Source organism: Gossypium hirsutum, chromosome A13 (genome assembly GCF_007990345.1).
Source record: "Gossypium hirsutum isolate 1008001.06 chromosome A13, Gossypium_hirsutum_v2.1, whole genome shotgun sequence".
NCBI classification, from domain to species: Eukaryota; Viridiplantae; Streptophyta; class Magnoliopsida; order Malvales; family Malvaceae; genus Gossypium; species Gossypium hirsutum.
Genome location: NC_053436.1, coordinates 109149354 through 109176294, shown reverse-complemented (window position 1 = coordinate 109176294; position 26941 = coordinate 109149354). Strand labels below are relative to the sequence as shown.

The 26941-nt window shown below is 32.7% G+C and overlaps 3 protein-coding genes across 6 annotated transcripts; all 3 read left to right on the top strand.

The window, feature by feature from the left end:
* Positions 1 to 960: 960 nt before the first annotated feature.
* LOC121212619 (uncharacterized) lies at positions 961 to 3149 on the top strand. 2 transcript variants are annotated; one of them, XM_041085763.1, is made up of 2 exons: positions 961 to 1407; positions 2980 to 3149. In XM_041085763.1, exon 1 carries the CDS (start codon positions 1125 to 1127, stop codon positions 1395 to 1397), a length of 273 nt encoding a protein of 90 aa, XP_040941697.1. In that variant the 5' UTR covers positions 961 to 1124; the 3' UTR covers positions 1398 to 1407; positions 2980 to 3149. The 2 variants fall into 2 exon arrangements, with proteins under 2 accessions (XP_040941697.1, XP_040941696.1); XM_041085762.1 differs by having other exon boundaries at positions 2879 to 3149.
* A 2051-nt stretch (positions 3150 to 5200) lies between these two features.
* On the top strand, positions 5201 to 16737 carry LOC121212618 (DNA ligase 4). 3 transcript variants are annotated; one of them, XM_041085759.1, is made up of 26 exons: positions 5201 to 5824; positions 6326 to 6411; positions 6491 to 6627; positions 7301 to 7375; positions 7624 to 7715; positions 8008 to 8079; positions 8266 to 8345; positions 8458 to 8495; positions 8609 to 8615; positions 8754 to 8909; positions 9590 to 9665; positions 10545 to 10669; positions 10788 to 10822; positions 10898 to 10956; positions 11899 to 11982; positions 12398 to 12493; positions 12594 to 12642; positions 12801 to 12888; positions 12984 to 13187; positions 13404 to 13529; positions 13630 to 13729; positions 13827 to 13932; positions 14122 to 14252; positions 14403 to 14564; positions 14979 to 15134; positions 15783 to 16737. In XM_041085759.1, exons 1-26 carry the CDS (start codon positions 5400 to 5402, stop codon positions 16564 to 16566), a joined length of 3549 nt encoding a protein of 1182 aa, XP_040941693.1. In that variant the 5' UTR covers positions 5201 to 5399; the 3' UTR covers positions 16567 to 16737. The 3 variants fall into 3 exon arrangements, with proteins under 3 accessions (XP_040941693.1, XP_040941694.1, XP_040941695.1); XM_041085760.1 differs by lacking the exon at positions 8008 to 8079; XM_041085761.1 differs by lacking the exon at positions 14403 to 14564.
* Positions 16738 to 17575: 838 nt separating this feature from the next.
* Positions 17576 to 20656, top strand: LOC121212617 (uncharacterized). The gene is made up of 2 exons (XM_041085758.1): positions 17576 to 18760; positions 20363 to 20656. The coding sequence occupies exons 1-2, from the start codon at positions 17675 to 17677 to the stop codon at positions 20519 to 20521; spliced, it is 1245 nt and encodes a 414-aa protein (XP_040941692.1). The 5' UTR covers positions 17576 to 17674; the 3' UTR covers positions 20522 to 20656.
* Positions 20657 to 26941: the final 6285 nt, after the last annotated feature.

The window sequence follows — 26941 nt, the reverse complement described above, 5'->3', positions numbered from 1 at the left end:
TTAAATGTAGGTAAACTACGTCGAGATTACTAAACTATTAGTAAATTTACATTTTGGTCATTTAATTTCAAAAAGTTATAAAATGATCATTGGTTTATTTGAAAGTTTTTAATTTATTGGGTTGTTAAAATAACTAATTTATGAATTCTTTTATTTGCACATCTTGCATAAATTGAAAGATCTCATTTTTTTTTACACTTCAGTTTTTTTCATGAAATATCTTTAAACATCATGAATTTGAGAATTTAAATTCGAGCAGCTTTCTTCTTCGATTTTAGACATTGGTCGTGTTCGATTTAGATCTAAGTTATATTCTTGTTACTCGTTGAGGTATTGATCTATAGTATTAATTGCCGAATTGTTGTTTGAAATTCACTAGCTAGATTTTAAAAAAAATTAATAATTCAGTGATTTGAATAAATTTTTTTAAAATTTGGTCATTAAAATTATATTTTTTGAATAATTTACTGATGATTTTGTAATTTTTTAAAGTTGAATGATTAAAATATAAATTTACGAATAATTTAATATAATAGTCAAAGAATAAAATGAGCTATCTTTAAATTGAATTTTATTTATAAGATTTCTTCTAAATAATAACGAAATTGCCAGTACTAAAACGATGAATCATTACAATTCATCCAATTTGCCAACCAATTAAGTGTCTGTAAATATTTAATTTTTATTTATAAGAAACTTCAAAATGTAAATTTAATTATTAATGTTGTTAATTTTTTCTGTTAAATTTAAATTTATTGTAATATTTCTTTTGTTACATGATTAATTTTTTTATTTCAAAATATCTCCAATGAATATAAAAAAAAATCATCAGCCTAATAATTGGACTTGAAATTTTTTAATCTTGAAATTTTTTAATCTTAAAAATAGAAGAATAAATTCTAAATATATTAAAGTATAGGGACTCAAAAGCATATTTTAACATTTGGGAAATCCAGTTTATTCTAAAGAAATAACAAGCAGGGCTGGCTGGCTGGCCCAACGTGAAAAGCCTTTGTTCAACCTTTTCTTTTCCTTCTTCAATTTGTTTAGATCTTCCCCATTCCCGTAGGCCACGCAGTGAGCAAAATAAGGGAAATTTAGGGTTTTATTTGAATTAGGGGAAAATGGCGATGAGGAAAGTTTACAGCGAGATAAAAGGGATGAAATTGAAGGAAGTTCCTGGCTACTTCAAGCCGATGCTATCTATGGGTTACTTGAAGAAATCTGTTCAGAGGGGTTTGGACAATTACCATGCTAAGTACATTGAGACTGATTCTATCGAACCTCTCTACCATGTCTGTTTCGGTGGGATGATCTTTTCTTACCTTGTTGCTCTTCCCAACGAGCGACGCCACCTCGAGCACAAGAAGCATGCTGAGCAACACGGTCATCATTAATCCCATCTAGGTACTTTTCATCTCGTTTTTATTTTTGGATTTTTGGGAGATTCATTGGCATGGCTTGTCCTTTTAGATTGATGAGTGACAGGTTTTTTTTTGTGATGGAATGAGAAATTTCATTTATAGTTGTTGAAATGTGGGTGAATTTGTGTTTAGATCCTTTTTTTTTGTGATTTTTAATTTTCATGATTGATGATTTAATTGAGCTTTTGTTTTTCCTAAATATTTGTGTCTTATTTTAATTGAATTTTATTGCTATGATGGGTTAACAAGCGTTTGGTGAGTCTTCTTAAAATTCTAGATGGGGAAAAGTCTTCCGAGTGTTATCTGTCCGGACAGAACCCTCTATGGGTCTGTATTGTCCTTGGGCAGGGTTTTGTCTCCCGGCTTTGCGGAGAGAGCCCGAGTGCCTGAAGTGGTGGATTGAACAGAGTGAGAGCGCCTTGTTTAAATGGACTGTGCTTGGCTCATGGCTAGCTACCAAGGAGTTGTGAGCGTCCACTGGTAGGGGTTGAACCTAAGTTGCCCAATGTTGTCATTTAAGGGGCACGGGTTCAAACTCTATCATAGGCAAATGTCCACATTCCCTTTGTAGGTAGCTGTGTGCCATGCATGGTCCATTTCAACAAGGGGCTCCCACTTTGTTGAACTCCCCTGTCCCTACTTAAGACACTTGGGCTGTCTGCTCTCTGCAGAGTCGGGTGACAAAACCTTGACTTGGGACAGTACCGACCTATACAACATTTTGGAGACTTCTCTCGAACAAGCTGGCTTCCCCTCAACAATTACCCACTTCTAGAAGATAATGAATGTATTGACACTTGGCATTACATCACCCTGCTGCTGCCTAATTGTATATATATCATCCCATGGGCAGAGAAGCAAAGCAAATATGTTGAGTAACTGTTCATATGTTTCGTGAACCATATAGACTTAGTTGGCATACATAGTATCTTCATTTCCAAAGCTGACCAGATAAGTTTCATAGAAACAATAGGACAAATATTGTGGCTGATATGAGAAGATGGCATTTGGTACATTTCTTGAAATTTTAATTGCAGTGTAAAGGTGCTATGTTTACATTTGTAGTGTTTTCCATGCGATCACATTTAGTCGACAAATTTGGTCATAAGGGCTATGTTCAAGTTCAAATGATAAATAATTGTGCGTAGTGGAGAGTCTAGGAGGGTGTTGATAGGAACTTTGTTGAAGCTGTGTGTGAAATTGGTAGTAAAGGATATGATTTGGTATTCCAATTCTCGAAGATAATTAATCTCTCTCGCTCTATGTCTATGCCTAAAAATACGAAGCTTGGTTTTGTATACAGTGATATGCTGTTCTCATTTGCCACTTTCATAAGAAAAAAAACTATTTGGTGTTATAATGCCATTCAACTTTCCCTGCATTCCCTGATTTAAACTACTTGGCTTATTATTTTTACTGATTGGTCATAAGAATTTCATGTATTATTTTTGCAGCTTTAAAGATGGTTTGGATCGTTGTTGTGCCCTTCTCGGTTTTATCCAGTAACAATTCGATTTGCTTAATGCTTTTTGGTTGTAATTTGTGAACAATGTAGGCAGAGGAAGATGCTGTCTTGATCAAATGCAAAAATAAAAGAGTACATTTTCTTTAAAATAAGTGAAAGACTATTAGACTACCATGGAAACACAATATGCTGTTTGGTATGGTATGTGTTGCTGGTTTCTGTTGATTTGATTAATAAGGGTTTGTTTCATTTTTATTTTACTTGATGACTATCTTTTGGTACATAAATAGTACACTAAGAACCATAAAAAAGAATTAAATCAAAAGATCATAGAAGAGACACTAAGCTGTGGTATAGAAGAGGTCATCCCTTTTGTGCAACATCTAATGCAAAGCTTTACAGCAAATTCAACGACATCGACACACTTTTCCAACTGAACCTTGTTTTGTATATGGTGTTTAAAACCACTGCCTCATGGCATTCTCCGATAAACTCGACCATAGTTCGATAGGATGTTTAAGAGTCGCCGACACTGTAACTTCCAAAGCCGGTAACTCTAATAGCTTAATTAATTTCAAGATCTTTGTACACATCATACATGTTAGATCAAATAACATTATAATTGACTTAATACTAATCATAATGCCCAATGGATTGGAATAAATATGAGAAGAACTCATATATGGCATTTGTACTCTGTAATACATTAGATAATATGATTTTAGTGTATAGTGGGATAGTTAAGGTCTCGAAGTCTTGGTCTTTACCAATATTGCCAAGGTTTCATTGGTCAAGACGGTCTTTTTAGCATATTACCGAGTATGTTATATTATTATGTAATGTAAGATTTGTTGTTTATAGTTGACGAAATGTAAGATTATTTAAAGCATATTTTATAAATTGTATTTAGAACTTTTTTCTTACTTTACAAAGGTTAAAAGATTATAATATTTTATTTTAACAATAAATGGATACATTTTTAATAAAAATAATTATACACATATTTTTAAAAATAAATAAATAAATTAGAATTGGAATGAACAATAAGCAATTAGAGTGTTCTTTTATCGGTGACAAGAAGAAGAAGAAGAAGAAAAATAAGCTTTTTTGTATTAAAAATATGCTATTTGTTATGGTTTAGGGCAAATTAGACTAAAAAGATAAAAATAATATTAATGCAATAGACAAAATGTAATATAGTATATTAAATGTTTATTTTTTAAACTTAGGGTAATAAATAAAGTTGGATTGTAAAATGAAAAAAAATAAAAGAATTAAATAATTTAATTAATCAGCTTTTATTATTTATTTTGATTTAACTAAAATGAATAAAATCATTAAAAACAATATATAATTATAAAAACAATGTTTTAAAAAAAATTGTGGATAAATCTCAAAATTATATATGAACTATAATTTTGTGCAATTTTATGCATAAACTTTTCGATCAATTATTGACATAGGATCAATTTATGTGTTTATATATTACATACACGGATAATTATATTTATTAAATATAAAAATAAATTGATGTATTTATTTCTTTAAATGTGTATGATCGAATCAAATTTAAAGTTTCATGTATACATTTGAATCACAATCAAAGTTTTATGTGTATAATTGCCCCAAATTAAAGTTCATGTATTAAATTGCATATTGAATTAAAGTTCATGTACAATTTTGACATTTATCCCTTACTAAAAAAATCATATTTATATAAAAAAGGTAATTACAACCAGTGTTACTAAATTATTAGTAAATTTATGTTTTATTCAATCAATTTTAAAAAGTTACAAAATGATTATTAAATTATTTGAAATCTTTTATTTAAGTCACTGAACAATTTAAAAGTTTTTATGTAAACTATTGAGCTTTTTTTTTTTCCTTTAAAGTTCAATATTGAGCTCCAAATGATGATTTGACGATAAGTATAATGAATCAATACTCATCGATGAATAAAAAAAACTATTTGAATTATTGGTTCATAGATTTATGTCGTTAAAAGTTATTTCATACAAAAAACGAACCTATAGAAAAAAAAAGGAGAAGGGCTTTCGATTGGTGTAGACAATGCAAATAGAGAATGTCATATTACTTTGATTTTAATAGCAAGTGACTTAAATAAAAATTTTCAAATAAAACAATGATTATTTTATAACTTTTTGAGGTTAAGTGACTAAAATATAAAGTTATTAATAGTTTAGTGACCATGAGGTATAGTTTACTGCATACAAAATTTCACTTTAACCAGAAAATGATACCGAATCAGCCGTAAATCCCCAATTCGAAGTTTGAACCGAGTACCAAACTCACAATTTGTCCTTTTATTTTCTTAAAACGGTGACGTAGCTCGGTTCTTCTTCGTCCTTCCTCTGCAAGCTATTAAAACGGAACGCAAAACTGGCGGTTTAAATTCTCTAAGCTACAAAAATAAACCAGAAGCACCGTTCTCTCTATCTCATCTAACACCAAAAAAGAAATTCAAACAACAAAGAAAAAATTTAAATAAAATGACGGAAGAAATAAAGTTAAGCGTTTTAGTGAGTTTATTCACATGGATCCAGAGGAGCCGACCGTCGGCGAAGAAGCGGTCTAAGTTTCGTAAATTCCTCGACACCTTTTGTAAACCATCCGATTACTTCAGTGCTATGCGGCTTATCCTTCCTTCACTCGATCGAGAACGTGGAACTTACGGCCTCAAGGAGTCTGTTCTCGCAATTTGCCTCATCGATGCTCTCGGCTTGTCGAGGGATTCTGCTGATGCTCTACGTCTTGTCAATTGGCGCAAAGGTGGAGCTAATACTGGTGCTAATGCTGGGAACTTTGCTCTTGTTGCTGCTGAGATTTTGCAGCGTAGGCAAGGTACGGTTTCCGGGGGACTTACTATCAAGGAGTTGAATGAGTTGCTTGATCGATTGGCTTCTGCTGAAAGCAGGTGATTTTTTTACTTGTTATTGCTTTTCGTTTTGCTTATTTGAAAGTTAATTGGAAAAAAAAGAGATGAATGTTGTTGTGGTTGACCTAAAGTGAGCTAGAAGTTCGAATGTAATACATATTAGGAGATGATTGTTTCATATAAATGTAAGAATATATTTAAAAAGAAAAAGAATGAAATTGAGAAATTTCAAGAGTATCATTTTTATTTTAATCAATGGATTGTTTCCCGCTTTTTTTTTTTTCTGGAAAGAAATTGAACATTGATTGTCGAACTCTGGCTAATAATTCAAAAGTTGTATTTGTTACTCGTGACATTGGTTCCAGTAGTATCCAACTGTTTCAAAGTCATTGAAGTTTTGTTTTTGTAACCAAATGAGCTTTTGACTTTTTGTTTCTTGAATAAAAAACAATTAGAAAAAGTAATAACTAAATGTAGTCCAAAGTGTTGTAAATGCATTACTTGAATATTTGGTCCTGTCCTCTATGTTTTTGACGTCAGGGCTGAGAAGACTGCAATCTTTGCTACTTTGATTAATAAGACAAATGCACAGGAAATGAAGTGGGTTATCATGATTATTCTAAAAGGTATTATCTCTTAGCAACTGAACTCCTGAGTTTTCTGTCTGCTGTGAAAGCTTTGATCCCTAGTTTACTTTTCCTGCAGATCTCAAGTTGGGAATTACTGAGAAGAGCATATTTCAAGAATTTCATCCAGATGCCGAAGACTTGTTTAATGTCACGTGTGACCTAAAATTGGTTTGTGAAAAGTTAAGGGATCCTACTCAGCGTCATAAGCGTCAGGTGTGTTATACACATTGAAGCTACTCTCAGTTTCTCTTTTAACTGCCTCTGTTAGGTTAAGTCTCTAAATTTTTATTGGTCTGTAGTGTTCTAAAGCTATCAGTTGAGGGACTTGCTGTTCTAGTTCACTTTGTAAAGAGTTTATAAATTGAAAAAAAAAATATTAACATCTGGCATTAGCTGATTTGTGTTTAGGTTGCTCTTAGCTAGTGCGTCGGGACTAAAAAGAACGTCTGAAGTGATGACTGAGCATTCTTTTCATTTATGATTTTACTTCTCTTTCTAACAATTTGATCTCATTTTTTCTTTTTCATATCTTATCTGCACTAAAATTCTGTGTTTGGAAAATTTAAATCTGTAATTGCTAGGTAATCTAGATGAAATAGGTTACTCCCTTCTCCCTCTCTTCCTCCCTTAGAAAACATCCTCCTGCTTGCTCTACTTTATTGTTCAATGAGAACATTTAATTTTCAGAGAGGGTAAAGCCCGAAATTACCTTTAAGCTTTTCTGGAAATGGCAATTAAGTCTTGGAACATTAGTTATGGTTTAGTTAAACTTCTGTTTAGACAAATCTATCCTTATTTGTACTGAAGTAAAGAAATATTCCATGAACAATCATCTCATCCAGATATTAATAGTATGTTCTCCAAGTGACATTACTCTTATTTTCAGGACATTGAGGTTGGAAAGGCTGTACGCCCACAACTAGCTTTGAGAGTTCGTGATCCAGCTGCTGCATGGAAAAAGGTAAGGTGTTGCATAGTTGGCTTCAAAAAGTTACAGCTGATCTTTGTCCCAAATAGTCAGTAATGGAGTAATAGCATCCATTTTTTATTTTATTCTTAATGACATCATAATTCAAACTTTTTTAAGGATTATTGTCACTGTCAACAGTTCCTATCTCTTCATCTTATGTTAGTTAAAGAAATACTTTCTTTTAAATTTTTTATATATTTTCCTATTGAATAATCTTTAATTCTCTTCCCCTTTCCTAGCTTCATGGTAAGGAGGTAGTTGTTGAGTGTAAATTTGATGGCGATCGCATCCAAATCCACAAAAATGGAACAGACATACACTACTACTCCAGGTGAGCAGCTACAACCCCCCCCCCCCAAACAAAAGGTCTCCTTTTGATATGTCAAGGTTAGTGCAACTGAAGCATAGAATACCCATTTTGGTGGGCAAACCTCCCTGCAACAGTAGGATCTCTTATATTCAGATCCATTCTTCCTTGAGCTATCAAAACTGGAACGAAAAGGGGGGAATAGGAAAATGGCTTTTCATATTGCTCTTCCTTAGAGAAAAAAGGGTGTTCTGTTTATGTGATGTGCACATGAAGTTAGTAATTATAATGTGTTCTGTTGGCTCTAACTTAACAGGAATTTTCTTGATCATTCTGAATATCAGCATGGGATGTCAAATATTATTACCCAAAATATTTTGGTTGATAGGTGAGGTTTTCTAGTTTAAAAACAGTCAAACTTGTATTATTTTGAAGAATTTTAGCCTTTTCACTTGTATTCTATTTTTCATTTCATCCAAGGGTATGTTGTGTAGATGTATACTTGATGACTAATGGCTCCTTTCAGATGTGTTTTATCATTTCTGCTTAATTGTTTCCTCTTAATGTTGTGCAGGTGTATACTTGATGGAGAAATGTTAGTTTGGGATTCCACGTTAAATCAGTTTGCTGAGTTCGGGTCAAATCAGGAAATAGGTTCTTATATTTCTTATTCTTATACCCACATATTTTCATTTTCTGCTCTTTTCTACTTGAGCATCTTGCATAATTATTATTAATTAATGATTTGTTATTATTCTGTTTACAGCCAAAGCAGCAAAAGATGGCCTTGATAGTGACAGACAGGTTTTATGCTGTACAGAACTTGTTTTTCTTATCACTAATTACAATTGTGGAGAATATTTTCTTGAAATTTGATGTATATGTTAATTTTCCTCTTTCCTTTCTCTTTGGTGCAGTTATGTTGTATCCTTTCATGCATAACCTGAAGCAAGTTGCAGGTCTTGCTTTCTAACATGTTGATATTGTTATATTGGCCTAAAAATAAATTTACCCACTTCTCGTAACATGTGAACTTTTCAAGTACCCTTAACTGTGGGCTAGATGTTGCATTTGACATTCTTTATGTTGGGGATACAAGTGTTATTCACCAAAGTTTGAAGGAACGGCATGAGATTCTTCAAAAAGTTGTGAAGCCTTTGAAGGGGCGCTTAGAGATTTTAGTGCCTAATGGTGGTCTCAATGCAAATCGTCCTCCTGGTAAAGAATAGTAATATTACAACCTCCTTCCTGGGTATTTTAAATTTTTGTTTTTTAGTTGGCTCTTGTTATTCATGCAAACACAACATTTTCTTATGAAAACAACTGAACACCAGATCCAAGCTGAATTTATAACTTTATATAATTAGCATGGATGTCACCTTTTATGTAAGTCCAGAACCACTACGGTAGATATGAGTTGATTCATATTTGCTAATAACATGAACTGCTTGCTAGTAAGACAACCTTTTTGGTTCAAATGCAGAATCAAGCAGTGGTTTGCTCTATGCAAAGTGAAAAGGGGAGAGATACGGAGATTTCTATTGTGTCTGGAAATTCGATGGAGTGTAGTCTAGTCTCATAGTTAACAAATACAAGTGGAATTAGAATTTGATGATTAATGGTTCACTTGGTTCTGTTACAACATCTTTTGAAGAATCTCCATTTTCTAACTGTTGTAGTCTTAATCTGATGTTTTAGCCTCTGCAATTATGGGCCTTTGTTATGTACTTAAAATTCTCAACATACTGGTGGGTGAATATCGTATGACTTAGGGGTTTTCCCATGATTACCCATTGTATAAATATATGGCGAGTTCTGAGAATTTCTGAATTGCACACATATTTTTTTAGTTTTTACTTATGAGAAGAGCAGCAATGATTTCTACCCTAATCTTGCAGGGGAACCTTGTTGGTCATGTATTGCTCACAGTGTGAATGATGTTGAGAGATTTTTCAAGGAAACAATTGAAAATAGGTCTGTCGTTTTTGTAAAAGCTTCTCATATCTATATATTTATATATATATATATTAAGTTGTATGGCCTTTCCTCGGTATATGCAATATGCATTGATTTGGAATTTTCTTTTGATTGGTCATATATGGGTGTAAATAAACTGTCATCTACTACTTGTGCTTTTGGAAATACCCCTTTTCATATTTGTTTGGTCTTGCAGAAATCTCAGGTCAATTGTGGGTTTCAGTTTTTGGGTTGTATCTATGAATCTTGGTTTGGTTCAATATGATGATATAACTGTAGTCTGCTGTTAGAGTGCAGACTTTTAGTTCCAGTGTCCTAGGAATCAAACCTTGGCAACCTTAACTGTGTGTAAATATATTATGTGGACTGGATTATAGCACACTTACAACGTGTGTGAAAAAAAATTATGTGAAAATATATTCATAAAAAAATTATATAAAAACAAATGAGGCTTTGGTTAAAATGTCAGCATTAAGGCTTTGGGAACCTTGATGTCCTAGGTTCAAGCCCTACCACTTGCAGCTTTATTCTGGGTTCAAATTATTTTTTATAGATTATATATAAAAATATAAAATGTCAAAAACACCCTCATGATAATATTTTTTTCTTTGTAGGTAGAAGGGGTTTTACTCAATTACGCATTTTAAGTTAGTAAAGGCATAATAACTTTTATGATTGCTTAATGCCTCCTTGCAAATATCTGAGCTTATTTTGAAAGGTGTAGGCCTATTATTACTTCAAATAGATAGTAGCTTAGTTTTTTCCCTATTGCTATGGATATGCTTATGGTTTATTCTTTGCTCTTATTGAGTACACTGTTGTCATCCATATTTTTATTTTTCAATTCTGACGCTGCACTGCTTCTTATCATCTTAGGGATGAAGGAATTGTAATAAAAGACCTTAATTCCAAGTGGGAACCAAGTGATAGAAGTGGGAAGTGGTTGAAGTTGAAGCCTGATTACATTCGGGCTGGTTCTGACTTGGATGTTCTCATTATTGGTCTGAAATATTCGTCTTAACCTTTTTATTTCTTTTCTTGCCATGTAACACATATTGTCTCAATGTTAAAACTTGCAATTTCTTGCGTGCATTTCAAGATTATTATTTTTGTTTTTAGGAGGGTATTACGGCTCTGGGCGTCGAGGAGGAGAGGTTAGTTTTGTGTCCCTTTTACTTATTTGCTTTTCTTTTTCTTTTTACGCTCTTATCTATATTTAACTTTTGCAGGTAGCTCAATTCTTAGTAGGCCTAGCAGATCGTCCAGACCCCAATGCTTACCCCAGGCGGTAGTATTTAGCAACTCTCTTGTCTCTAAGCTCAGCTGTTCACCTATGCCTATATTAGTGAAATATTTCTTTTACTTTCTTGCTATGTTACTTTGAGTTGGATGTGCGTGGTGGTTGCAAGTATGTTTGACATGGAAATGTTTATTTTTCCCAAGTTTTTCAATGTACTTGGAAGATCTTTGGAGGCTTATAATAATTATATTCCCTTGTCTTGGTACATGTTGGACATAGTTACAGAAAAGGGGGAAAAAAAAAATAGTCAGAGCAACTTAGCTGTCTTGCCCATGGTCATAGAAGCCTTTAGGATTGTATATTATTATCTTTTACATTTATTTATTATGGATGGTCTGCTGAGCCGTGGTCCATACAGAAATCAGTTCTGTTATCTATATCAGCCTATGCCCCTTTTGAAGTTTGAGACATTGAAATCTTGAGTTCAGAGCATTGTAGGGTTCTCTTGGTAGACCACAGATTGTTAATTTTGTTATTGTCATTGTTAATTCTCTTGAGGACCTCTCTCTCTTAGCTCCTTTGATCTTTTATAGAAAAACAGTGGGCCTCAAATGCGCAGAGGACCGATATTTTAGCCATTTATCGCTTTAGGTTTTAGTTGAATCAACCTTTATGAGTAAACACTGTTGCATAGGTGTGAGGACAGGCTACGTGTTGAGTTGCATGGATGCTCTTATTTGGACCAATTTGTATGGACCTTGATGGTTTCACTCCTCAAAGGACAGAAAGGATTTAATTAAATTTTTTTAGTGTAGAACTCTTTTTGAGAGCTAAGTGGGCTCAAATAGTTGATATTATGCATCAATAGTTTTAGCAAAAGCATTAGAATAATGTCCCTTAGAGGACACCATGACAGGTAAAACTTGAGACTCAAGTTCTTTAACCAGGTATAATCTACCAACTCCCTGATCAGAGGTCCTTTTCTTGCAGATTTATATCCTTCTGCAGGGTTGGTACTGGGTTGACTGACGATGACTTGGAAACTGTTGCAAAGAAATTGAAGCCTTATTTTAGGTACTTTTCTGGAAACTGTTGCTTCCAGGTTTCTATGAGCTGCATTGACTGGCCATTGAAATGACCAAAGTAGCTTTTGTAGTGAGCCTAGCTTCCAGTTACTGGCCTTATGGCCTAGGAACTAAAACCAGCCTTCTGAATTGTGTTGCTCTATTTATTTATGTATATATTTTAAGGCCTGGTGTGACTTTGAGTATCAGTATCCAGTTAGTTAATCTTAGATTATACACATGCATGCATGCACAAGTGTATCAACTATACATTCTTCTTGAACCAAACAACCAGAGATGGATTACTTACTGTGCCAGAATTTGGAAAAGAAACATCTTTCACTGATAATTACTTGGGTTAGGTGGTTCCTCTTTTACGGAGGAGACATTTTTATATGATTTACTTGGCTGTTATGTGGTGTCAGGAAATATGAATATCCGAAGAAGATGCAACCAAGTTTTTATCAAGTTACAAATCACTCGAAAGAGAGACCTGATGTTTGGATTGAAAGCCCAGAGAAGTTAGCATTTATTTCTTCCTCTCTTATGATGGGAAAGGTCATGGTTTTTTTGAAGCACAGTTTTTCAATGTTTGTCTTTATGTTCAATTTCTTGTTGCAGATCAATCATTCTTTCTATCACCAGTGATATCAGGACTATAAGGTCTGAGGTGTGTATTTATAGCCATTTTTTAATTTATATTTTGGTCAGACAAAAGTAATAGTGCTACTTTAGTATTTGGACTTCTCCATTTTCCTTGTTTTATTTACTTGTTTACTCCTGTTCTCTTGATTTATGCTTATTTATGTTCTCTTTGATTTTTTTCAGGTATTTGCTGCGCCGTACAGCCTGAGATTTCCACGTATTGATAGAGTGAGATATGACAAGCCTTGGCATGAGTGCCTTGATGTGCAATGTAAGGGGATAGAAAGTATTGTTGCTTTAATTAATGAATTTCTATTTTTGGGGTCTACTCATGTGTCCTCTTTCAATTTCTTGTTTTTGTTTCAGCATTTGTAGAACTGGTGCATTCAAGTAATGGTACCACTCAAAAAGGGACAGAACAGGAAAACCAGCCTGATAGTAAAACAAAGCACAAGGCACATGCTAGAAAGGCAGACAGAAAGAATGTCTCCATTGTTCCTTCTCATTTTATTCGGACTGACACGTCCTGCGTAAAGGGAGAAACCTTAATATTTTCAAATCTTATGTTTTGTATCCTTCAGTGAGATTTCCTTAGTTATCAGTTTCATTTTTCTTCTATATTTTATGCATGCATCTGCAGGTGTGTCTATGCCCCCTCCCTCATTGTATGCATTAGTTTTACTACAAGTTCTCCCCCCCCCCCCGACTTTTCAAGATTCTGTCTGTAGATGGCGTGTTGCAGAATCTACCTTTAATTTTAGTTTGAACTTCCCTTGACATGCATAGACTTTGTTAATGTGCCTCCGACATATTCTCTTGATTCATTTCACAAAATGGTTGTGGAGCATGGGGGAAGGTTCTCAATGAATTTGAACAATTCAGTTACTCATTGTGTTGCAGCTGAAAGCAAAGGTCTTCTCTCTCTCTCTCTCTCTCTCTCTCTCTCACACACACACATGCACGCATATCCCCTCCAGTGCTCAAAACTAGAGTTAACAAGAGAACTTGTCAGGGATCAAGTATCAGGCAGCAAAGCTGCATGGGGACATTATCCATTACTCTTGGGCCTTGGATTGTTGCTCACAAAAGAAGCTTATTCCTTTGCAGCCAAAGTAAGATTTGCATTCATCAAATCAGAGCTCACTCCCCTTCTCTTTTCTTTCCTCTATTCAGCTGACAATTCCTTTTACCATATGTTTTCTTTTAAAGGTATTTCCTTTTTCTTTCTGAATCATCAAAGACGAAATTACAGCAAGAAGTTGATCAATACTTTGACCCTTACTATTGGGACCTTGACCTTGCGGATATCAAACAGGTATATTTATACTCCAGCAACTCATTCTGCTGCATTAACTACCATTGTGCCTGGCAATGATGGACAAACAAGAAATTAGGAAATTCATTCACGATGTTATGATGATAACCACTAATGTTGCTTCCAAATATTTGGTGATTGACCTGTATATTCGATAAAGTAAACTTATGATAGATTTATCTTGTCCAGCTTTTAAACAATATCCAAAGATCTGAAAACTCCAAGACAATTGACTATTACAGAGCGAAGTACTGTCCAAATGATAAATGGTCCCTGTTTCATGGCTGCTCTGTTTACTTCTACTCTTCAGCTGAGTCTCTGTAAGATATATTGCCAATTATGACTCTACATTTATTCTGCTTATTTGTCTTTATTGAGCGAATAACTTCAAGTAGGTGTCTTAGAGTTTGCTACTGGTTGTCGATGCTGGTTGTCGATTTTCATTCTCATAGGTTGTAGCTTTTATTTAGGAAAGCTGATTGGCAAGTCTTGTTGAATCTAGCACTAAGGAGGTTAAAGCTTGAAATTTTAATGGGTGGCGGCAAAATAAGTGAGAATCTCAGCCATGCTACCCATTTGGTAGTCCTCTCAGTACCGGGATTGGATGTGGACTTTGACTCTCTTATTAAGAGGTAATAATGGTCAATATAATTTATTGTTGTGGTTAATGTCATTTGTTGTGATAATGAGCTTCTTTTGACTAGTCTAGGAGTCTTGGTTACACTATATGTTCTAACTCTGTCACAGAAAATATAATATTGCATCTTAAACATACGCATTCCAATGGTGCTTTTCTCGTGATCTTTTATTGGAGGATATGACAGTTCCTTTTGCTTGCTTAAGGATTTGAATGTCGAGATAGGGGTCTCATATGGCATGAGACAGGATAGTTGTCAGTTTTGTTTGAAAGAACTATCAGCCAAGCAAACAATTAGCATCCTACAATTTGCAAATTCTGTAGTTTCAATTGTCTTTGCATTAAAATTTTACAGTTGTCTGTCCAAGTCTAGGGCTGGATTTTTTTTTTAACTTTGTTCCTTTTGTAGTTGTTCTTTTGAAGAGAAAAATCTTGTGTGGAAAAAGGGGCTTCATGTTGTCAAATCTCAGTGGTTGGAAAATTGCATAGAGCGGGGACAGAAGTTGCGAGAAGACCAATATAGCTTGAAACCCAATGATTTCGAAGAAACAAACTTCGTAGAAAGGTTTGTGCAAAACACACTTTAAGTTCTGTTAACTTATTTGAATGTTGAAACTTTACCAACTTTAGCAATCGCATATCAGTTCTAACTCTGACAAGACCAGAATTTCGAGATGGGGTTAACCTAGCTCTAAGCAATATGGAAATAAACACCAAACAACCTTTGCATCTATTTTAATATACAAAACCTTTCTTTGAACTAGTCTTTTGCGACTCGTTAAAGCCATATGATACCGAGGCTTTGCTTACAAGACTAGGATATATATGTTTCAAGTTCCACTCTGCATTAGAAATCTGCTCTTCATTCATCTTAAATAGAGTTGTTCAAATAGATTTATTGATGCTCCTGATTTCTTCACTTGATCAAATCATTAATCTATGTATCATGATGTTTCTAGCGGGTGTTTTGTCGAAAACGATTATGTTCGATTAACTGTAATATTTTTATGAACTAGTCACAAAAAACCAGGCTTACATGGTATTTGCACCTTGTAAGAGAATAAACGTGTTGGAAGTTTTGAATATAATACACATGCATTATGAACAAGAAACTGCTTTGTAAGGCATCTGTATAAGAGGCTTTGAGCCCTTTATTGTCCTCTGATGTAGATGTCCTAACTAGTAATTGCTTTATGTTATACTTTTTGTGCAGCAAATTGGACCAAAATCTGGAAAAATCCAAGCCAGATTTCAACGGTGTTCAGAACAAGGGTACATCTACTTCACCCGAAAGTAAAACAAAACAGAGAGGAGGCAAAGATCACCCCGAAAAATCAATTTCAGCGGTTACACCTAGTCACGGGAACAGGAAGAGAAGACCTGCTAGCAAGAACACAAAGAAAGGAAAAACAATTGTAACCCGAGCTCAGAGAGTACCAAGACGTCGTGGAAAGATGTCTGTTAAGATTGATGAAGATGGGTCTGAAGAAAGTGGTTCTGATGACAAAACAAATGAGGAGATAGGGAAGGGTGAAGGGAATAATACTGAGTGCTACAGAAGGGCTGGTAGGGAAAATTTCGAGTTTCATCAAAATCAAGCAGCAGAAGAAAATGTCGGCATAAACTGGCCTAATAAAGCTCATGATACCGTGATGTGTGAAGCAAATAATGACCAACCCGGCAACAAAGCCGAGAAGTTCGACCATATGGAACTAGATGAAGGGAAATACGGCCATGAGATTTCAACCTCAGAAAAGCTAGAAGTTATGGTCGATCCGGTTCAGGCCATGTTACTAGACATGATCCCAAGCCTTGGAATAAAGCATGTCGAAACCACAAATTCTGTTGTCCAAAACGAGAAACCTCACATGGATAACGATGCAGACATTCGTGTCGTAGAGGATGAGAAACTAGATGCCGATTTTATTCCACAGCCACAAAAGAAAAAGAAAGTGAGTTACAAGGATGTTGCCGGTGAACTACTCAAGGATTGGTAAAAACGTTGTATATATTATATTGCATGGCATCGTACATTATTATCTTATGCATTACATAAATCCTAGGAGACGATAGTAGTTGTAGGCCTCCATTGCACAATACTTGGATTGAGCCATTGTATATTTTGTTTCATTTACACTCCATGAGAGGATGCATTTAGCTTTGGCAAAGTATGGTGTTTTCATGTTATTGAAGTATATATACAGAAAATTATTTTCAAAATGAAGATCTTAGAAAGCTGCTTTGAAAAGAAAATTTTAAGCACGTGTATTCATTCGTCATATGGTCTAACATTAATTTTGTTCGGGTCAAGGTACTACTCAAGTAAAACTTTTTTAATAAGGTTGAGATATTATTCAAGTAAAACTTTTTTTAATAGTGATGGCTTCTTTGGAAGCACACTTTTATGTTTTTTTTTTTTTAACAATTAAGAACATTTTTTTATGATCGAAATTACATTTCTAAATTAGTTCGTCAATCCAACTCGTCTAAATTAATTATAATATACATTATCATGTGAAGTTGGGTTAGTTTTTACGTAAGTCAAAACCAAAAAAAAAAAAAAAGTTAAACATATATGTATTTAATAGTTGTATTTTAATTTGATGAACTTAAATTTTTATATTTTTTAAATCTTGAAATTTAAATATTGATTTAAGGTGTAGAATTTAAATTTGTTAAATTAAATTTTATTACTAATCTTGTATTATATTTAAATTGTGGATTTAATGTTTATTTTCTAGTTAGATTATTTTTAGGTTAATTATTTTTCAAGTTTTGTCTCAAAACTGTAATAATATATTTGTCAAATAAAATTTTGAAAATAATAGAGTTTAATCTAATAAATTTAAATATAGAAAAACCTTATACAATTAAATGGATATTGTTTAATTTCGAATTGAAATTTCTTTAAAAATATAAACTAAAAGATGTCCAAATCAGAGTAAAAGAACTAAATTCATAATCCATCTATACTATAGGGGCCAATAAAAAAATTTTACCTATCACGATATATTGGGTGCCCTAAGGCTGAGGCTTAAACCATTGTACGCGAATACAGATTTGATATATTCTTTTCTTTTGCGTCGGGCACGGCCACCGGCGGCGATGGAGTCTTTGTTAGCCAATTATGCTTCCTCCGACGACGATGAATCCCAACAAATCACTCACCCTCCTACTCCTCCTCCTCCTAAAGTTTCCTCTCTCCTTCAACCCAAATCTTCTTCCCTTTTCACTTCTCTTCCGCAGCCTAAACAATCCCTCAAATCCTCCACAAAACACCACGACGAAGACCGAAACGGCGGCGGAGGAGGTGAAGTAGCTGTTCGTGTTCCCAAACCCTCTCTTCCTCATCCCCAAAACTCATCCAATCTTTTCTCTCATCTTCCGCAACCCAAACCACAACAGCCACCCAATCCTCCTGTCGCCAAAAGAATTGTTCAATTCAAGCCTCCTATAAACCCCAATACCCACGTGGATTCCGACGATGACGAGGAGGAGGAGAAAGAAAGGCCAAAGCGGGGAGAATCCGAAACCCTAGCTCAAGGTCCTTCCGTGAAATCCTTTCTATCAAGCATACCTGCTCCCAGGAACTCCACTACATTAGGTGTTGCCCCTTCTTCAGGTTCAGGAAGAAGATCCATTATTGATACCCAAGTCATCCCCACATTGACTTCATCTACTTTTGAGGACAAAAAGGAGGCAAGTATTGATAATAACGCACCTAATTATTCGAATTACGAATGGGGTTCGGATGTAAATGCTGGAACCACAGTGGGTTATAATAATTATGTAAATTATGATCAGTCGAGTGTTGATCAAAATTCAGGAAACTATGGAAACAATGATCAAAATATTGGTAGTTATGCAAATTATGCTGATTATAGTAGCTATCAATCGAGTAGTGATCCGAATATTGGGGGTGTTGATGCTGCTACTAGTTATGGGAGTTATGAGAGTTATGGAAATTACCATGTACAATATGAGAATAATTGGGGTGATGGGTCAACAACAGCTTCTATGTTGCCTGAGACCACTGGGATAGCTGACTTTGGGGTGAAAATTAAGGGAAAGAGAGGGAGGAATGATTTACCAGTGGAAATTGTTGAGGTGAAGCAGGATGATCTTACGAAGAATCGGCCCAGGGAAGACCAAGTCAAGATGACTGGAATAGCTTTTGGGCCTTCTTACCAGGTATAGAACTTCAGCTTGTTTGATTTAGGGTTTATTTAATGATATTTGCATTGCAATTTCTTTACTCTTTCAAACAAATTGTTTACTACCTTTCTGTTTGGTCTTACTTGTGTCTCATTTATGTATTGCACTTGCTTGTGTTACTTTTATAGTATGCTGTTCTTCATTTTTCTTTAAGTACACGGATTAGGGGATATGACCTCCGAGGATTCTCCACATACGTGTAAAAACTTAGAAAAGAGTAACCATATTTGAAAGTCACACATAAGTAACATAGCTTTCATATGCTTGATAAGTTACAAAATAGACGTGATCAATGAAATCATTAGATCCTGATTTAGCATGTGCTAGTTGTTTGTCTTTTCGCTGCAGCTAAAGTGGTAAAGGTTTTAGGTTCAAGTAGATTATTTCCACGAGATAGCATACCGATCAGTAGTATTCCTCCGCTTAAAAGGAACAGGTTGTCTGGTTATAGATTGTTGTGATAGTAAAGTTATTTAAATTTTGGGGTCTAGCATGTAGAAGTTATAAATGCCGGTGATCCAAGCAAAGTAGTGATATTACTAAGTTACTAGTAGAGTTGCTAGAGATATAAATGGCGAATATACTTCTGCATTGTGAACATTGGAGCGTCTTAAATATTGGTAAGTAATTATTTTCTAATGTGTCACCTCTTTCAGTGATGATAAATAAAGGTAACAGAGAAGTAGTAACACCATAGATGTGAATGTTCGCATTAGGTCTTTTAAAGTATTAACAAAACAGAGCATCATCTAAGACTAATGATTACTAACAATCTTGATTAAACCTTAACAGCACCATTTTAGTTTCAGATTTCCACTCTAAAAATTATCACACCTCAACCTCTTTGTGTGTCCCTAGCACATGGACGTGTGCACCTGACAAAGAAAAGGAAATTTACTCCCATTGACATTAGTATAAACTGATAATGCTCACAGTGTCTCTATTTACCTTAACACTTCCAATTTGAATAAAGAAGCTTACATTATGCTCTTCTTACTCCTCAAAACTGAGATTATGTTTACTAAGTCCTTGCTCTCTTTGTTAATGGGAATGTTTTCTTATATGATTTTCATTGGTTGTTGAGGAAGATGACTAGTAGGCTTTGTTTGGTTTACAAAATTATAAATAAAGATGGGAATAATGAAAGAAAGAGCAGTTTGAAGGATAACGGTATGCCTGGCAGAAGAATAGATGAGGCATTGATCAAAGGCATAAAAACAAAAGGCATAATCTGGGATCTTCAGACTGAACCTAGTTTCAGGGAAAGCAAAATTTTGATAACTATGTTATAAGTTATTTCAATTTTCTTTTAGGATATAAGTTGATTCTACTTTTTAATTGTTGTTCTTCAAGTATCATAGATAGTTTAGTAATTGCAGTTTAGAATCGATCGGTTTAGAATGTTAAAGTCCTTATGGTACAGAATATGAGTACCATAGCATCCTATCTGGTAATGCCAGCTTTTCAATTGTCTGAGATGCTTCTGACCCTAGCTTTGAAGCCCGTAAATCTTGTTCTTCAACTTCTTTTAATACCCTTTAATATTTGTGGTATTTACCATCTTCGCTTTGCATGTAGCCTGCTTCGTCGAAGGGTAAACCGACAAAACTCCACAAGAGGAAGCATCAAATTGGTTCACTGTACTTTGATATGAAGCAGAAAGAGATGGAGCTGCAAGAGAGGCGATCTAGAGGTTTGCTTACTAAAGCTGAAACACAAGCCAAGTATGGATGGTGATTTGGTAGTACTATTGATCTCCCCCTATGAAACACACCAATTTTGTTTAATCTTGTTTGTTTGTTTATTTACTTGCTTGTACCTGAGACTAGGAAATAGTGTCAATGATATGCTCTTGCTCTACAATTTCTTCAAGCTGCATTTACTGTTTGGTTGGTTCAAGAAATTTTACTTTTACAGCATTTTTACTTTAAATTCAGTTCTGCATGGTACATAAGTTTTTATACCTGAGAAATATTTGAAAATGTTTAAGTAATGTGAAAAGAAAAAAAAGGTAATATGATAAGTGCTTTTTGTGTCATGAGAATTGAGAATGTACTATGACCGAACATGTCAAAATTTTAGTCAAAATTTGAAAATTTTAAGATTACAAAACAATTAATCTTAGTTTATTAAGGATTTGTATTGATTAATTAGCTAATAAGATGATAGAAATCTCATACAAAATAATATTCAAAACCATTCTATTAATAAAAACTTGATTTTACATAAAAATCTTGAAAACAATTAATGTGACTCATATAATTTTGTTTTCTTCATGTTCTCATTTTTGCTAAATATTTAAATCAAATAATCTAAAATTTAAAGTAATAATATTTGATGCATTTGTCGGTATATAAGTTCAATGCGCTATCAGTGAATAATAGTATTGTCCCTCATCATTAAATTAAACAAAAAAATATGGAGGATCTAAAATTAAATATTAATAATTTTATTTAGACATAATTAAATGTTATTTGTATCAATTATAAATAAATATTAATATTTTTTGAGATTAGGATATTAGGTTTAGGATTTATGGTATTGGGTTTAAGAGTTTATGGTCTTGGATTTTGGGTATAGGGTCTTGAGTTTAGAGTTTAGGGTTTTAATATTTATTTATATTAAATTATTATTTAGTTATGTTCAAATAAAATTATTAGTATTTATTTTTAAGTCTTTCACTATTTTTTATTTTATTTGATAATGAAGTGTTCTGTTATTGTTCATCGATGGTGCATGAAACTTATGTGCCAACGAGACCTCAAATATTCTTTTAATCTTAAAAACAAAAGTTTTCATGAAATCATCATACAATTAGCAATTTTCTTTTACAAAAATAAAAATCACCTAAGTTTTTTTGTGGCATCATGAGAATACAATATATTAATTAATAATCAATAATTCAATATTATAAAGATAATTAATTCTAAAAATTATTCCATCAATAAAAACTAAATCTTGTATAGACATCATAATCTTTCACAAGAGAAGCCATGATTATTATTTTCTAAAGATAAATCAATAGAGTTTGAAAAGAAAAAAATTCTTTTTATTGTCCTCTTTCACTTTTGTCACTGGTGAGGCTACCCGCAGGTCTTTGATGGCTTCTTTCGCCAACAACGATCCTTCCTTCCCCTCCACTCCCTTCCGATCTGTTTCTTCCCTTCTCGTTACTATTGACATGTTGGATGTAGTGTCCAATTGGTTTAATAAAATACCTATTGATTACATTAATATTTTTGTGTATTGTTCTTAATGGTTTTTACACGTAAAGTAAAATGGAATCAAATATTAGTTTACTGATTATCTAACGTTTAACTAATACTAACGATATTACGTGGTCAGATTATAATACAAAAAGACAACTTGTATTAATAGATAATCTGAACATATCCTTATTCTAATCGGAAATGAGCAAATCAATTGAAAGACTATTATGTCGTTTATCAATTTCAATTGGGGAGATGCTTTGTCTTTGAGCATTAGAGAGGATGACTTTTAAAAAATAGAAAAATGGAGGTGCCTAACTGGATTGACAGTATATCGAACCAGACTCTAGTAGAATAGATACTAGATCCATTTATGGATTTATTTACTTGTAGTGTTTACAGTGTGACATACCTTAATTTTGAGTGGATGATGGATTATGTAAACGTGACTTGTATACTTTGAAGTAAGTAAAAGCCAAAATTCAAGTAGATAAAGAATTAGAAGTAAGTGTGCTGGGTATACGACTTTTGCAGTGTGTAGCATTTTTTACAATAGTGGAATTCATAGCCCAACTAAAGAGTAAATAATATCATTTCATGGACTTTACATGATAGATGAAACGTAAATGTGACCATGAGTCGTTTATCTTTGTGATAAATAACATGATTACTATTAGATAGTAATTGACTTTTCATGAAGGAAAATATAATAGTTATCATGAGATAAAATAAAACCATATTGGGAGAACAGATTCATCCCAAAGAAATTGAAAAATCCTATGCGGGTAACACATTTATGATAAGATTATTCGACAAGCACTTATTAAGACACCTTCATAATGGTATAGTGAAATGACTTTGTGACTAAATAAGTTTATAATTAATAGGTGAAAAGATGGAACTTAATTATAAATTGAGTCTTAATTATATATGTCCAATCAGTCCCTCCACTAGCTCGTTGAAACCATAAATGAATGAAAATGATGAAATTAGAGAAATGGGTCGCATTAACAAATGAAAGTATTTTCTCACTAAGTATAAAAATTACATAAGAATTAATTTAAAGTTTTTAAATTATTATTTAATTAATTAAATAATTGAAGTTAAAAAATGAAATTAAATTAACTAGTCATTATGAATCCAGTGACTAAGGAAATTAAAATATTTTCTCATTGATTTTTTTACGGTAAAGTTTATTTAATTGAGAAATTAATTTAGTTAATTTAATTAATTGAATAAATAATATTTATATTGAGAAATAGAAAACAAGTATTGAGTTTAATTAAATTATAAAGTGCTAGTTCAAAAGTTTAAGAAACACATATAATTTGACTCAATACATAAGATAAGAGACCCAATCTATCTCACATAACATCATACGAGGGGCGATAACACTAAGAGAATTTAAGAGGGTGTTCCCCCCCTTCTCAGTTAGACTAGAAGAGTGTTTCCTAATTAAAATAATATTATTTATTTAAGCCTTATTCAATCAGGATTCTCTTATCTCCGTATAAATAATGGTAATTTATTTTCTTGGAATAAATTCTATTTTCTAAGAATTACGATTTTTTATCAGTTTTTATTAAGAGAATTACTTTTCTACTAAAAATAATAATATCGTTTCTGTTCTATGTTTGATTTATGTTGCTCAGTCCACACTCGATGCAATTTGAGGTAGAGGATAGTAGAGAAAGTCGTTCGGTTGAAAGACAGGATCAGCCTGAATCCGTCTCGTACAAAGTACAAGTACTTTTCGCTAAAGTTTATTGCTTTGATTATTACAAACCGACTCGATTTAAAAAATTTTAAATTTCTTTTACAACTGTAAACCGTATTTTTAACCGGATTTTTTCAACACGACATTGGGTCTTTTTGTTGCCTTGCTGGTTCCTTTGCTTTTGTTAACCTTATATGTCGGTTTTTTTTTTTATTGTCGACAGCATGAAAGTCCAAGCCACAAAGCTCTTTTGGTCTCTCCCCCTCTCGCCTTTTTTTCCTGTTTGTTCCTCCTCAATTCATAAATAGGAGGATAATACGCTTCAACACACTCAAACCCACATCCTCCTGTATTAGCAACAATACCATGCCAACCGAACTAAGACTAAATGAGATGAAACTATTTTGTAAGCCTCCTATTACTGTAATATTATGTGGCCAGCAAAATAAACATATTTGAAACATGCTCAGATTTAAGGAAAGGAAACGTGAAGATAAATCAGATAAGAACACATTTTAAATGCAAATTATATATATATATATATATATATATAGAATGATGTTTCCATGTGGTTTCTAAGCATTTTGGAGTTTTGTTTAGATATTTAGAGTCATATGGGAAACATGATTTAATGTGTGATGGATGGGTACACAAAATATAGAATGTTTGGGACCATTAAATTGAAAACAGAAGTAAAACAAAACAAAAACAAAATGCTACCAGATTCTACATCAAATCATGTTTCCCATATGACTAAATATCTAAACAAAATGCAATAAAACAAAAGCTACCTACTTTTTTATATTTTTTATTTTCATTGTATTCTAAATAAATAATATATTTTTTTATCACTAAATTTGGCTATTAGGTTTTTTTTTTTAATTTGGTATTTGAACTTAACAACTAAATTTACTTTGGTCTTTGAATTTGAATTCTGTCAAAACTTAATAATGTGACCAATGTTTTTGGAACATGACTAGATTGATTATGTAACAACCAAATTTTTCAGTGGTGTCGGAAATAGTGATTTGAGATCACTAAATCCGACGAGTAAGTTTAGAAATTTTAACAAATAATAATTATAGGCCAAGCGCGAACTTAAAAAAATTATTTTTAATTAGTGGATTTTGCGATTTTAAAAGAATTAATCAGGTAAATTTGGTTGAAAACGAGGTATCGAGACCTCAGATTTATAAAACAAGCCATAAATATTTTTATAAATATTTATGGAGTGTTATTAAGTTAGTATTAAAGTTTCGTTAGAAAATTTTAACGTTTGGTTAGTCAATTAATTAAAAAGAACTAAATTGAAAATAGTGCAAAATTTATTAAATTGTGATTAAATAGTTTAAGTGATTAAAAAGGAGGGATTTAAAAGAAAATTGGACCCAAATTGTATGGGCTGGACGGTTGGGCAAGAAAATCAGCAAAAAAGACAAGGAGAAACAAGGGCAAAATGGGAAATTTTGCAAATTAAACATATAAAACAAGACAAATTTGAAAAATCTAGAGATATCATCATTTTTCTTCAGCAAAAACGCCATGGGAGGTCTGAAAGCTGCTGGTTTTTCATACTTTGACATATGTGAGTTCAATTCTTACCCTTTTCTTTGAGATTTTTTATGTTTTTGTGACTTTTACAATTAGGTCCAAGTGTTTAATTCATTAGTTTTTGATTTTATGAACAAAATTAAAAGCTATCATTGATAAGTGTTAGCTGTTTATGATGAAATAAAATGAATTTGAAGCTTTGATTTTGTTGTTTGATGATTTTATCAAGTAATTTCAATAGAAATTGATTTTAGGACCAAATTGTGAAAAAGTTGTGAATTAAGGTTTAGTGTTAAAATTCTGATTTTCAAAGATTGTGTAATAGTTTATAATGATGGAATAAAATGTTAATTTAGAAAAATTAGCTTAATAGATGGGCTAATTGAGCAAGGACTGAATTGTATGACCTTTGAAATTTAGAGGAAAAATGGTAATAAACATCTTGAACTAAAACAATATTGGACAGCAGAAGTAGACTAACTTTGAAAAATCACCATAAATTTTATAAATCGAATTAGAAGATGAATAAAATATGAAATTAAAGCTTATTGAGTCTAGTTTTTCATAGAAGAAACGGTGTAAGCAATGTATTTGTAAATTATGAGATATAATGAATTTTGTGAGACAAGGATAGAATGAATTCGGGTTCCCCTGTTTTAACTTTGGAAAATCACAAAAAATTGGATAAAATTAATTAGAGTCTCAAATTTATATGTTTAGAATCCTTAATGAGTCTATTTTCAATAGAAATCAATGGGAACATTATCCGAGTTTTGTACTGTGATATAATTAATTTTTAGTGAAGAGAGGTCAGAACTGTTGGATAGTGAAATAGGGGAAACTTAAATGAATAAACTGTAATAATTGGCTAAACCAAAAATTCTTAAAATTTTATGGTGGAATTATATGTTAGTATAGTTTTAGGGAAATTTTACGGATCTTAATTTTGAGCTCTGTAGCTCGAATTATAAATAATTGAGTGACTATGACTCGTGTGAACAGATTGATGTGAGCATTAATAAGTAAATTGTGAAATCGTACTTACAAGAATGTTATATACATTAAGGATGTGGAATGGAGAGGAGGAGGAGGAAAAAATATATATGAATATTCAGTTAGTATGGCTAATTTGCATGTTTTAAGCTCATGGACTAAATTGAATAAAAGTAAAACTTTAGGGGGCAATTTTGTAAAAAATGTCAAAAATGACTAAATTGAAGGGAATAAATTGTTTTATTATCTAAATTAACAAAGTGAATGAAATTATCAATTTAAGATTGGGTGAAATTTGGGAAAATGGTAAATTACCAATATGCCCCTAAATCTTGATATTTCTGCAATTTAGTCAGGTAGGTTCGGATACCCTGAATGAGCATGTAAATATGAAAATTTAAGTATTGTATCGTATTTTATATGATATTTTGAATTGAATATATGAAAAGGATGTTACATGAAACATGAAAATGAATACTAAATAATATAAATTAATTGAAATTATTCTGAAAATTTCGGTAATGCCTCGTATCCTATCCCGGATCTCAGGTACGGGTATGGGGTATTACAGATTAGGTAGACTGATTAGACAAAGAACAATCCAGTATATTGGTCCAAACAAATGAGTTGAACCGATTGAACTAGGAACTGTTCAAAATTGATAAAATTAAAAATTTGGACAAAAAA